General features: G+C 48.0%; 1 protein-coding gene across 1 annotated transcript in view; it reads right to left on the bottom strand.

Annotated features, from left to right (window-relative positions):
- Nucleotides 1–13,193, bottom strand: part of RETREG1 (reticulophagy regulator 1) — a 34,428-nt gene extending 21,235 nt beyond the window's left edge. Inside the window, exon 1 of the mRNA XM_029941063.1 lies at nucleotides 13,065–13,193. Coding sequence (XP_029796923.1) covers nucleotides 13,065–13,099 — 35 coding nt within the window. The 5' untranslated portion in view covers nucleotides 13,100–13,193. The remainder of the gene's footprint in view (nucleotides 1–13,064) is intronic.
- Between the last annotated feature and the right edge of the window lie 1,003 nt (nucleotides 13,194–14,196).

Here is a 14,196-nt window from a genome sequence, read left to right as displayed (position 1 = left end):
AAAAAAAAAAAAAAGAGGGGCACCTGGGTAGCTCAGTCAGTTGAGCGTCCGATATCAGCTCAGGTCATGATCTCATGGTCTTACGGACTGTGGGTTCGAGCCCCATATCAGGCTCTGTGCTGACAGCTCAGAGCCTGGAGCCTGCCTCAGAATCTGTGTCTCTCTCTGTCTGCCCCTACCATGATCATGTTCTGTCTCTCAATGATAAATACATTTTTTAAAAATCCTTAAGTTTTAAAAAGAAGAAGAAGGAGGAGGAGGAGGAGGAGGAGGAGGAGGAGGAGGAGGAGGAGAAGAAGAAGAAGAAGAAGAAGGAGGAGGAGGAGGAGGAGGAGGAGGAGGAGGAGGAGGAGGAGGAGGAGGAGGAGAAGAAGAAGAATGCAAAGGCGAATTTACCAAAATCAGTATGTGCTGTAAACCTCAGGGCCTAATTACACAGGAGGGTTTAAAGTTTCCTTTCTCAGATTTGGATCATCAGGTTTAAAAAGGCTACCATATCCTATCCTTATGTATTGCAAACAGTGGTCACTTTTAAGCTGCTCTTTTAGGATTAGGTAACTTCTTCCTTCCCTTCTCTAGGATGGTATAGGTTATATATTAATTCTAAACCATATTAGCACGCAGTTGGTATAACTATTCTTAGACTCAGGGTATAGCTTGAATGCTCGCTGGGGACTAACACACCAAGTAGAACACTCTTGGGACATTCAACTCAGTCCAGTAAATATGAGCTTACCTAGATGTGCTGGGGGAGTTACAAAATTGCCAAATTAATTAGGGTTTGGAACAAAGATTGATTTTCTTGCATAAAACACACCCCTATGAACAAACCATGATTTCTCATTTCACTTACTTAAAAAAAATTTTTTTAACATTGATTTATTTTTGAAAGACAGAGACAGAACACGAGTGGGGGAGGCGCAGAGAGAGAAGGAGATACAGAATCCAAAGCAGGCTCCAGGCTCTGAGCTGTCAGAACAGAGCCTGATGTGGGGCTCCAACTCACAAACCATGAGATCATGACCTGAGCTGAAGTTGGACACTTTAACTGACTGCGCCCCCCAGGCGCCCCTCAGTTCACTTACTGAAAGAGGACCAAACATTTAATGACAACTCAAATAGGTCAAAGGATCATTCCACACTTCTTTGCCCAAACTCTACCCACCTTTCCTTATTTGTCCACTTTTTAAAAAAGGCAACTTCTCTTCCTCTCTCACATGCATTCAACTTAGTTTTCATAGGTTATGTATTGGGATGTAAGTTCACCTATTCTACCAAATGTCAAAACGACAGTGGTTTCAACCAGAGCAATTTCGTTTCTCCCTCACATACAGCAGAGTATGGCTGTCCGGGGCTGATGTGGGATCTCTGTGAGGCTGGAGCGACCCAAGGTCTTTGTAGCTTTTTTGCTCAGAGACTCTCAACATCGCACTTCACCGCATGGCCCAAGACTATTAACTCAGCTCCTGCCACGCCACCTAGTCTGCTTGTAGCCAGCAGGAAGGGGGAAGGGGGGTGGAGGGCACTCATTTCCTAAAGGCCATGCTGACAGAGGCAGGCGAGGCTTCCGCCCACCTCCTGCTGGCTGGAACGTAGCTACATGGCCATACATAGCTGCAAGAGAGCCTAGGAAACATAATTCAATGACTGGAGGTCATCATTCAGCTAAAACCTAGGATGCTATTACCAGAGGAAGGGAAACTAGGTATTTGGGAACAGCTGGCAGAATCCCCTACAATAGTCCTTTGATCTTTATTTCATCAACGTACGTCATTTGTAATTAAACAATTATGCAATTACCATAGCATTAAGAGACTGGAGAACAAACACACTGACTTGCTAAGAACACAACTCAAATGGTGGAAGCAGTTCCACAGTAGAGCAGACAAACGTCTTCTGTAAAGGGCCCTGATAGCAATCCAGTCACTGAGCACGGGGCCAAAGACAACTTGTGAATGACAGAGAATGGCTGTGATCTGATAACGCATGACCTACAAAACCAGGCTGCGGTGTGGACATGACCTGTGAGCTGCACTAGGCTGCTAGGTGCAGGGTGCCACGGGCCTGAGCCATGCGGCTACGCAGCAACAATGGAAGCCACTGATGAGCTCCACCAGCTAACCGGGTGCCGTGCAGCTAACTGGGTGCTACCAGAACCCCTCCCATGTATCGGGCATGTACCGAGGGCTAGCAACTGTGATGAGGAGTTTTATTACATTCTCTCTAATCCTCACTTCCATCTAATAAGGTGGGTAAGGTGCCCCCATTTTCCAGATGTGACAGCTGACACAGCCAAGAAGTGGCAGCACCAGGATCAAACCCCAGGTCTTGGTGGCTCCAACTCCCCAGCCTCCTCAGCCCACTGGACCACAGTTAGGCGCGAGAGAGCCCTGCTGTTAGTAAGAAATGAAGTACAAGCACACAAGTTCTTAGCAGGGTACTGGTGAAGCTGTCACCGAAGCCGGATTTGACTGGAAGTATCACAATGAGAAAGGTTTCCTTCTGATCTTGAAACAGACCTTGCTCTAGAAGTTTATCCGGGTTTTAGCAAAGAGACATCTCCCCTCAGGGTCTTCCCAGGTAAAGCTGCTAAGGTCTCAAGCTTTAGAAGGTCGTTAACTAACGGGAAGGAAAAAGGCAACGTGCCATCAATAGCCTTGAAGGCTTTTGGAGTCTTTAAAAATTTACCTAAATTAATAAAGACCATTGCTGGGCCCGTACTCCCCACCCACACCCTGATGCCCTGTGCTTCACCCGCACAACCGCTCCGCCCTCCCCAAGCACGACAGACCACGTTCTTGACCAGGATCCCCAGCCCTTATCAAAACTCCAGGCACCATTTCCAGCGCACAGGAGCCGACATGAGAGAATAAAGCCACATGCCATCAAACCCTCAACACGGGCCTTATAACCCGACAGCTCCCGCCTTCCCCTTGGCTGTGCCCCAAACGCAAACTGTCATTCTCCTCTGGCTGGTGCCAATGCTTGCTGCGTCTTACTTCGGAGTAAATCTCTTCCTGTGTGAGCAAGCCAATAGGTTCATTCTAGGTTTATAATTTATCTACATGTGTGTTCCTTTTATTTATTTATTTAATTAATTAATTTTTAATGTTCTATTTATTTATGAGAGAGAGAGAGACAGACAGACAGCATGAGCAGGGGAAGGTCAGAGAGAGAGGGAGACACAGAATCCAAAGACAGGCTCCAGGCTCTGAGCTGTCAGCACAGAGCCCGACGCAGGGCTCGAACCCATGAACCATGAGATCATGACCTGTGCTGAAGTTAGAGGCTTAACCGACTGAGCTACCTAGGCGACTCATGTGTGTTCCTTTTATAACAAAATCTACATCTTGAAACCTTCCTTGGAACAAACAAATATGCTTCTAAAAGGAAGTGTCCAAAATACTTCTGAATGGAGAAACGATGACTATGTACAATCCATGTTCAGTCCAATGGCTTTGGAAGGAAATATCTCTGCCACTTATGCTACAAGCTACTTCAGAAATACTCTGTGAACTTCTAGCATAAAGGGACCCATATTTAAACAGACATATGCCACATAGTTTGTGATCCTCCCAGAGGAAGAGATATACTCTAAGAAGCAAACACCACTGATGTCCAGAAAAATAGAAACTCCCTTACACTCTCTTCCCCATCTGAAAATGGAGTTAATTATAATTTTTATAGGCATAATATGAAGATGCTCCACTGATAGATGGGTTTGTTTTCTTTTCCAAATAAGGCATTTACCTACATTTCAACTAAAACACCACCATGAGAGGCCACTGCCTGAGTCACAGAGCAATATTTGTGCACAGCTTTCTGTTCCGTTCACAGCTGTCCAGGAGGCCACATCACACTGGGGGTGACGATGTGATGCTCTTTGGGCACCACCACACGTGGGTGGGTGCCCGACTCTGGAGCACCAGTCTCCACCCTTGCGATGCAGTGACGCTTCCTAAGTCAGTAGCCAGGGAGAAGGGACACCTGGGGGATTGAGTCTTTCCCTAACCTCTTCCACGTCAGACACTCACGATGGCAGTCCTCCCTTCCAAGGCAAAAACTCAGCATGCGGCAATTCCTCCCCCAGTCCTGCTAAAGCCTAGGGCAACATCCTTAACAGCACTTGGTGGCCTTTACCCAGTGGGTGACAATCACACCCTGGGCAGGCCAACCCCGCAAACACTTGGCTGAAGTAGGGAAGAGAGCTTGGTCTGGCTTGGAAGGTTCACAGAAGGCTCCTTCCAAGGTGGTTACTTCATCTGTGTCCCTAACGAGGGGATTAGCTCGTCCCTGTGAAGCCCGGTCACCCACCTGTCCTCCTGCCCACCACCTCACTTGCGCTTTCTTCCAGGGACATCCATCCGGGACACTCTCTACCCCGCTGTTTCCCAACGTCTGCATCAGAACACTCTGTGACCTAGAGGTCGTGCCACATGTTGCTATGAGCAGGTTCTGCCAGCGTGGGACTCAAGGCGACGGCGGGCCGTGCGAGCGAGAGCAGGCAGCTCCCTGCATCAAGGTCTGAGGGGAGCACACGGATTCGAGAGGCCGTGGAGGAACGAGGGGAGGACAGGAAATTAGGAAAAACACAGGCCAGGGCAGATCAGGGGTAGGGCCGCAGTGCCAGACTTCCTCTCACTCACAGAAGACACTCAATGACGGAACATTACTCTGGCCTACGAGCCAGAAGCCAGCAAGTCCCCAGGAGGTCATTTTTATTTTCCCATTCGGGGTTTACTGGTGGTTTCACAAGAACCACTGGGGAAAAGAAAGAAAAGAAAAGAAAAGAAAAGAAAAACAGCTTTAACTCCTGTCTGCCTGGAGGTCTTTCCTCTTGAGCCTCAGCCGTTTCCTGTTAGCCATGCCTACTGGGTCGCCAAGGGGCCAGGCAGCCCCAGAAACAAACTGAAATCCCCGGATTTTAGTTGAAACCTTTCTTTCAGCACGGCCAGCCAATGCCCCATTTTCTCAAACACAAAACTGAGGCATTGTGTTCCTTTCACCCTGGCCCTGGCCCTTGACTTGCCTACTCTACAACTGAATCGCTTTTTGTCTCCTAGTCCAAGTTAAAAACGGGGCGGATGGAGCTCTTAATTTTCTGTTTCTTCTTATATGTGTGTATCGTTAACTTGTGTGTGGCCGAGGCCACTTCCTTGACAACAACTGTGTCTCCCTCCAGCTCACAAAGGATTTAGGTTATTGCTAGAAGCACACACAAAACAAGAGGTGTTTGAACAATATGATGCAGCTCCATCCAGGACACACGGCCCCACAGCTCGGAGTTAGAGCCAGGGATGGACTCCTCCTCCCTCAGCAGGATACCTGAACACGCAGCCTACGTGGCCGTGGCCATGGGGCAGGAGTGGGGCAGGAGTGGGGCAGGGGCAGGGACTACTAACCTGATGGGAAGGAAAATAAGAAATCCCAGAGGAAGAAGAAGATGTGAATGTGTGTTCCAGAGGGTTCCACATTCTTGTTAGAGATGAGCTCTAATTTTACCTCCAAATGGGAATATCAGAGATGGAAATGTGATCATTTACAAGAGCACCAGGTTCATAAGATTAAAAACAAACCACTTGGACAAGAGACACGTGTATGTCCTGAACCTGAACTTCCTCTTGTGGATACTCAGCTCAGCGAAAGATGCGTTGGGCAGACATCCTCACTTCCCCCAAAGAGGTAAATACTTTCACTCCACACGGGTCTGTGACATTATACTCATGCTTGCTTGGGTTAAAGCAATCCTGGGAAGGGTCACAACACTGCGAATCAAACACACAACCCTCACGGCTCTATCCCAAACAGAAAGAACACACAGACCATCTAGACCTGACCAGCCTGGAATGCAGCGGGCAATTCTGCACCCATCCCTGGCCAAGGCCACCACCTGGACAGAACGAATGGCCTGCATGTGACGCGTATCCTCCATATAGGTCACGACCGGCGATCGCGATATTCACAAGGATCATCCCACAGGTGGCTAAGTGCTTTCACTCAAGGGGGACCTATTTTGTACTGCTCGAGGGAGTGTTTAACTTACGTATTATTGCTTTTCACTACTTTCTGAGGCCTTACAATGTGTCATTCACTGAACTAAATATTTAGTGTGGCTACCATATTTGATCTATGAAACAAACCTATAAAGTAAGTGTTACTATCCCCATTTTACTGATAAAGCGAGAGGTTAAGAAACTTGCCCAAGGTCACCAAGTTAGTAAACGGTGAGGCTGGGACCAGGAGCCAGGACTAAAAAAAGCTTTGCATAATTCCAAGACCACGGCTGTAGTTACTCTATCGACTGGTTAAAATAGTTGAGTGCTTATGTCTAGAGGTACAAGCTTCCGCTAACTGCAGAGCTGTTCTACACAAGGAAGGATATTCATCAAGCAACCAGACACTGGACTGCTCCCCTTTTAGGAAGAAATGTCATTGGTTTGTGATTCTGGAAGAAGCCAGATCCAAAGTTTCACCTTAGGCATCTTCTCAAATGAGAGGCGATACGTATTTTATAAATATTAAGTTAACCTTTTTTTCTTTTTATAAGTTTTAAAATAAACTCCCAAATTCTTGGATGCTCTTCCCGAGGAAAAGTGAGGCCCACTTCCTCTCTCTTGAACTCCAGATTCCTTGGATGCTTGACCAACAGGGTATGTGGTGGAAATGGTTCTGGGTCCAGTCCTCAGGAAACCGGCAGCTCATATTTCATACGCTTTGCTCAAACAATCCCCAAATTAGAAAAAATTAAAGTGGTATATGTCACTCGCATTTATATGAAAAAACAGTGTCCAATAATATAGTAATTATAGATATGGGAAAATCCAAAGATGAGAATATTTTGCAGGCATTAAAAATGCAAAGTGCTTATATACCACTGGGGAAGTGCCCATGGTGGGGGGAAATCCAGTATACAAAACTGCACTATCATATACAATGACCGTAATTTCGCCAAGAAAATCTGTCCAAAGTGCTACAAAATAAAACCTAACAGGACTTTTTTAGAGTCCTAGGACTACAGATGATCCTTTCTTCTTCTTATTCATTTTCCCCATACTATTTTTATTTCCTTAAATGAAAATTATGACATTTGCACCCAATGGACTTCCTTGGGACGCAGATGTACAGTGAAGAGATTCAGGAAGACAACTGAATGGCTCTTGCCACCGATCTGCTCATGAGGGGAGGACAGAGGCTGGGAGTAAAAAACGCTGCCACAATGGGCTTCTCTGTAGGACATCCCTGGGACAGATCTCTCCATGGCCACCATGCAGCAGGGGTAGCCCACCCTCCCCACCCCGGGCATTTGAAGCCAAAGAGACCTCTATCACAATTTAGGGATGGCAAAGAATGTCACCCCATGTCTGTAAAATAGTAATCAGCTTGAACAGGAGGTTGATTAGCGGAAGCTTTGGTTGGGGGGTGGGCGGAGCTTCAAAGCTTGGAGAGATGTGCCTCCGATTCATGGGCGATCAAGAGATCTCACACACCAGCAACCTGCACGCAGCAAGGGCAGACTGCTGTGTTCCCCGCGTTCTTAATCAATTGCAAATATTAGCGCAGCTGGGTCCAAGCAGGATTGCACAAGCGGTAAACAGTTTCTCTGCCTGAGAGAGATTTTCCGTGACTGTGTTGGAAGATGGAAGAGGAATGAATCACTAATTCCTTCAACAAACCTTTACAGAACGCCTCGTATTCCTTAGGGAATATAAACGAGGAGGAAATAGCACACTTAGGACTTGGCACTCTTACATCAGCCCACAATCACTTTGTGTGCTGGCCTTGACCCCTCCGGCTTGCGAGGGGTCTTTTCCCCATTCCACTTTTGGTGACCTCAGGTGGGTGGCGTGAAAGGGAATCAACAAATGCTTAAAGATCAAGCTTCCTCTCCCCCTCCCCCGCCCCAGAAAGCTGGATGTTAAATAGGAACCAGCACGGCATTCCCGACAAGGCTAAATGAGGGGCCCTTCATACTTCTCTCACTCACTTCCAGCTAGTCTCCCCCATCCTGTGCGCCAACCAGACGGCCCTTTCTGAGCATCAAGCCCACCCAATGTGTCACCACCACCTAACTGGATGTGTCTAGCTTCACAGGCTCAGTCCGCTGTCTGCCTTCAAACAGCAACTCCGTCACCTAATGGCTGTGGAAACCCTTCCAGAACAAGGCGGCGCCATATGGGGGGCAGTCGAAACTGCTATTACACAGTTACAGTTTTAGAGGCTCAGGGACCTTTTTCAATCAAATTTTTAAGACTTTACTCTGGCATTTGACAAGTCAAACAACCATGCTTCAGACAGTCCATGTTAGCAGCCAATATTTTGTTTCTTAATCGCTAAAAAGGCATATTGTCCTTTAGATGATATTCCACTCACTGGATAAGGATCAGACCTGGGTACAACACAAGCAGATGCTACCGGACAATCTAAGAACAACCGCTACCTGGGGGCACCTGGGGGGCTCAGGTGGTCAAGCCTCCGACTTGGGTTCAGGCCATAATCTCACAGTTGGGAGTTTGAGCCCCGTGTCAGGCTCTGTGCTGACAGCTCAGAGCCTGGAGCCTGCTTCAGATTCTGTGTCTCCCCCTCTCTCTGCCCCTCCCCTGCTCATGCTCTGTCTCTCTGTCTCTCAATAATAAAAATAAAAATGTTAAAAAAATTTTTTTAAATGCTACTTGGGATTTTCAAGGGGGCATCCAATCAGTGCGCTTTCCCTGTCCCCCGGTCAGCAGGACCCTAGCTCACCCCGCTTTACCATGGATTTACACGCTACCTGTACAAATAAAACGACACTGGAGCCTGTCACACACTCAGAGCTCACCCCACGGGGTCAGACTCTCTGTAAAGTCGCTCTCTTCCAGGGCACCTGGGTGCCTCCGTTCCATGTCCAAGTCTGACTCGGGTCGTGATCTTGCGGTTCCTGAGTCTGAACCCTCCCGCCAGGCTCTCTCCTGTCTCCACGAGCCTGCTTCCCATCCTTTGTCTCCCCTCTCTCTGCCCCTGCCCCACCTGTGTTTGTGCCCTCTCCCTCTCTCTCTGTTTCTCAAAAGTAAACAGACATTTAAAAAAATAATAAAGCTGTTCTCTTTCTGTGAAGGTAAGGCTCTGAAGTTCCAGCACCTGGGACAGGGCTGTAACATCGCCCAGGGGACCCGGCAGTGACCACAAACTCCCATCACAAATAGTGCTGTCTTTCCAACCGATCGATCTGTATCCTCGGATTTTCTTGATGTCTCATTTATTCTGATTTCTGAAATACCTTTCCAGCTAATTCCCAACTTACGAAGCTGGGATGGTCCAAAACTTAGCATTTTTACGCATCAGGAGCCGTGCTCCCAGCGAAGTTGTAAGTGGCCCTGAGGCTCTCGGGCCAACTCACAGAGGCGTGTCACCTCGTAATGTCCCTGAAGAACACAGGTGGCCCCGCGTCCCCAGCCCCCTTGCTCCAAACCCTTTAATGAAGTCTCACCTCTCTGAATAACACGCAGCCTCCAACCAAGGATGCCACGCCTGGCCCAGCACTGGCCTCCACCCCTGCCCCTCTGTGTCTAGCGGGCATCCCTGTGCGCCCCTCTAGGGATCAGTGCTTGTGCTGGGTCCGCCTCCTGCTCTGCTCTGCCCACCCCCCATGTGACCGGCTCCTTCAAACCCTGGCTCCAGGACACCCCTCGGAGAGGCTTTCCGAAAGGCTCCTTCCTATCACACACACCAAGCATTCCCCACGTTACCGCTAAGAAAATGTTTAGCCCTTAGTATATAACATACTCTTTCCTGGGGCACCTGGGCGACTTGGTTCAGCATCCGACTCTCCATTTCAGCTCAGGCCATGATCTCACGGTTTCGTGGGTTTGAGCCCTGCATCGAGCTCTGCATGCAGTGCCGCCCGGAGCCTGCTTGCGATTCTGTCCCCCCCCCTCCCCCTCCCCTGCTCTGTGTCTCTCAAAATAAACTTTAAATAAATCTATTCTTTCCTTAAAAAAAAATCATTCTTTCCTTATTTTTTAACTTGTTAAGTATCCGTCTCCCCCATTCAGACGGTCTGTCCTGTGAAAGCGGGGGCCTAAGTCATCGCCCTGACCCCCGGCACAGGAAGGGGCTCCGATGCAGCACTTGAGTGATGCGTGCAGTGACCCGGGGAGGGTGCGGACGCAACGCTCTCCTGTGGGAAGGCGTCTATGATGAGGCATGTGTACAACTCAGTCTTGGTAGCCTAGGGTCCCCACCCCCTCCTGGCAGCTGGAATAGGAAACGGGTCACCTACCTAAGCCTCCCCGCTCCCCACCTGAGGGCCAGGCTGCCCCTCCAAGGTGGAGGCCAGCAGGGAACCGTGCACAGAACCGTGCAGGGCCGGGTCTCTGGTCAGTGGGTAATTTTCCTCACACTTCTTGTACCTGGCTCTTCACTGGTTACCACCCCCCCCCCCATTTTTTCCTTCTCCTTTGGCACCCCGTGCTTCCTGCTTGGGTTTCCGCCTTCCCTACTGGCTTCCGAACGGCATCGTTCACACCCTCTCCCCTCACCTCCTGACCTTGACACCGGCACAGTCTGTGGAAGCTTTTCCCAAGAGCGTCTATTTCTGGCAACGAGATAAACAGCAAGGACCCTCCTCTTCCTCCGCCCCTTCCCCTCCAGGCACTTGTGCTCATGGCCATCCACGTGGGGACTATCAGATGGGCCCCGGCGCCCTGACCCTCGGTGCAGTCGGCAGTCGGGCCTCAGGGGCCTGGGGCTCCACAGCATTTGGCTTCCACCGATTCCCTACTCGAAATGCCAATGTAGCCAACTGCCGGCTGCACACACGGCCTGCTACCATTCGGGTCACCAAATAGCAAAGTGGGACTAAAGTAACAAGAAGAAGCCGGAATGTGAAATTCACCCAGAACCGGAAGAGCGTGAGGGCTTAGGACACATGTTGTCAGCCCCCACAAGACGGAAACACTTATTTCTCTTTCAGACACAGCACCACGAGTTATCCAACGGCATCCAACCTCAAATATAGCAAGACTAAAATTCCCCCTCAAGGGTAATATTTTATTTCTGGCCTCGCTCTAAAATTTCCCCTGGCCAGGGTGCCCTTGCTCACTGCACAGAGAGGGGGGGAACATATGAGTATATTGTATAGAAAACCTCTAACTGTTAAGAGCTGACATTTATCTTATCAAAATAAAAAAAGTCGGGGCAGGGTCCACTTCTTGGAAGGAGTGAGAAGGAGCTTCCCATTTTCAGAAAATATATTACTAGTCCCTGGTAATGAGAACTATTAGATGTATATATACCTAGTAATAGTTACACACATATGTATGTATGTTGTATATATTTAGAGCCGCCTTCTTGCCCGTGTATCCTTGGTAACCAGTAAGACATTCTTAGCAAAAGATCTTATGTTTGTTTACATCTAAAACAGTCCGTTCCAAATATTTATAATTATCAACAATCTCTTACTATTTAATTGTGATAATGCTACCTTTCATTAAGGACACATTTACTACATTTCTGCCAAATCTCTCCCTTCAGTTTCTGAGAGCATCAGACTCCCGAAGTATTTACTGCAGGTGTTAAAATGCTTTCTAAATACATTCCCTGCAACAAATATTCATTAAAAACGCCTGTCCTGTGCAGAATTCTATGCAGACAGCTGGGAGAAACGCCGTGACGCGAAGAGAAAAAGACAAAGCCCTGCGTTCAGCGTGTTGAAATGACATGGGGGTGGGGGCACAGACTCAGATCACCCGTCATCTCAAACCTAAACTGGCATTTACACTTCCCTGAAAATGTTTTCCTAACTAGACAGTCCATGTGCTGAATCCAGGCACTTTTAGAAGTGCCATCTTTAGGTACTTGATTTAACGTCTCATTTTATATAGAAAGTTGTTTCATTATTAAGTGAAATGTCACCTGAACGTCTCCTTTAATGTACTGGAAAGGAATAGGGAAGAAAATAAAGACTAGAAAACTAAACAGAAGCTTTTAAGGACATGAGTACACCTGATTATACTGCACACGCACGCACGCACACACACACACACACACACACACACACACTCCCCATACAGCCATGGCTGAAAAGGGATGGGTATCTTTATTTTCTTTTGAGGCGGAGCACAGAGGACACACAACGTTACGTTGCTCTCAGACGCACAACACAGTGACTGGACAAGCCTATACATCATGCGGCACCCACCACAAGCACAGCTACCCCCTGTCACCGCACAGCACTGTCACAATAACACTAACTGGATTCCCTATGCTGTGCCTTTAAGGGATGCTTATCCTTCGTAGGAGGACAAAAAAATATTTTGGCATTCCTGTTCCTAAAGAGTTAGCAGTTTCCACTTTTCCTGACAACAGGACTGCCATTGAACTCCTTTCCTGTTTTAACAGCTTTCTTTCTCCTTCCTCTCTGAATCTCAGTGACCCTCCTTAGCCCGCCAGTGAAACTGCTCCACACGCCATTTATGAACACAGCCACGGGGCTAGAAACAGACTTTCATGATGGGCACATGTCTTGCCTGGATTAGCAGGACCAACTGCCTGTTCCTCTTCCTGACTCTCCCCCTTCTTAGAGTTCCATGTGAATAAAACCACTGATACAATTAATTTACTGCATGGTGGGAGGCGGGGGAGGGGACCACCAATCACATTTCCAAAGATAAGAACCATGGCCAAAAAGAAAGTATCGTAATGTCCTAGTTGGTCTATTGGTTTAATGTGTCACCTTTAGAAATGTTCAAACATCTTACAAAATATTCACTAGCTTCGATTTCCAACAATCATTATTGAAAGTTAAAGATCATCCAAAAATTCAAGTGGCTTCGACACGGTGTAGGGGAAACAGTCTGTAAAATTATAGGCCATGCCTTCCTCGCTTAAGAAAAACACTTATTCGCATATGTTCCTAAGTGTATGTTAATTTTAGGTCTGTTTCCTTCAGTTTCCTGGAATTGAGGGGTAGCATTCCTCATTTTTTTTTTGTTATTTTAACCTACTTTTGCCATGAGTGATAATGCTCTTTAAGAAGATAACTAGCAAATGAAAAAGACTCAAGAAAAGTAAACATATATCACAATTACCTTTGGCCTGGTCCAAAGTCGTCACCTTCAGGCATCTCTGCCCTGGAAAGCTAACGGCCGAGGGGACAAGGCTGTAGCACTCGTGTGCTACACTGGCTGCTTCTCCACCCGACAGCAAGTGTCAGGACGGAAGAGCTCCGGCCCTCAAGTTCTTTCCCTTTTGAAAAAAAAAAAAAAAAGGCGCTCCTCCCTTCTTCAGAAAGTAGGTGTTTACAAACGTCCAAGGCACCTGCCTGCTTTGAATGAGGCGAAGAGCCGTGTTATTATGACTGTCCCCTTCTAAAAATAAACAGGTCACCTCTTAGTCCCAGTGCCGTGACAGGCGGCGGGGAGCAAGCATTTTCTCTCCAGTGGTGTGAGAAGGTATCGCCGCCCAGCCATTAACCTTTATTGGGATGACTTCACCTAGACCTGACCGGTCTTTCTCTTCCCTATTTTTTTTTTTCTTTTCCCATCGAAGGGTGCCATAGCCACGGGGAGCTTAGAATCAGCCTGGGCCATCATATCTCTGACTCACAGGAGGAGGCTGGGGGCGGAGAGTGAAGTGGGCCGGACTTGCCGAGGCCCAGAGCCTTGTTTGTTCTGAGAACGCTCGGCCACCCAGCCAAAGGTCGCTTAATCCAAAGGAAAACACAGACGCACGCACGCACACCAAGAAACAATCGTGTTTTGAGGGACACTGTTTTGCAAGAAAACCTTCCTTTGGGTGGTCTCGATTTCTCAACCCAGAATGGGTACGGACACAAATGAGTCCGTGTGTTCTCTTGGGCAACAGGGCTCCTCCCACAGACTTCCCTCTGTCATCAGAGAGCAGCCTGACATTGGCACATGGCTGGGCCGTGTGCCCGAGATATTTTTATAGCTTGGCTCAACACTACATACGTGTAATCCATCACCAAGTACCCTCATCTGCTGCAGCTTCCAAGAGCAGGACAAAATCACTTCAAATTTTCCTGCTTCCCAAGAGGCTAGAAGAAAAGGCTACACGTGGGAGGTCCAAAGGGGCAAACTTCCAGTTATCAAATAAGTAAGTCCTGGGGATGTCATGTGCAGCTTGGTGACGACAGAGTTTGAAAGGTGCTGAGGAAGTAGAAAAAAAATTGTGACTGTGGATGGTGACCGATGTCAACTC

This window comes from Suricata suricatta, chromosome 6, assembly GCF_006229205.1.
Source record: "Suricata suricatta isolate VVHF042 chromosome 6, meerkat_22Aug2017_6uvM2_HiC, whole genome shotgun sequence".
NCBI lineage: Eukaryota > Metazoa > Chordata > Mammalia > Carnivora > Herpestidae > Suricata > Suricata suricatta.
Note: the sequence above shows the minus strand (reverse complement) of the source record. Positions and strands in the feature narration are given on the sequence as shown.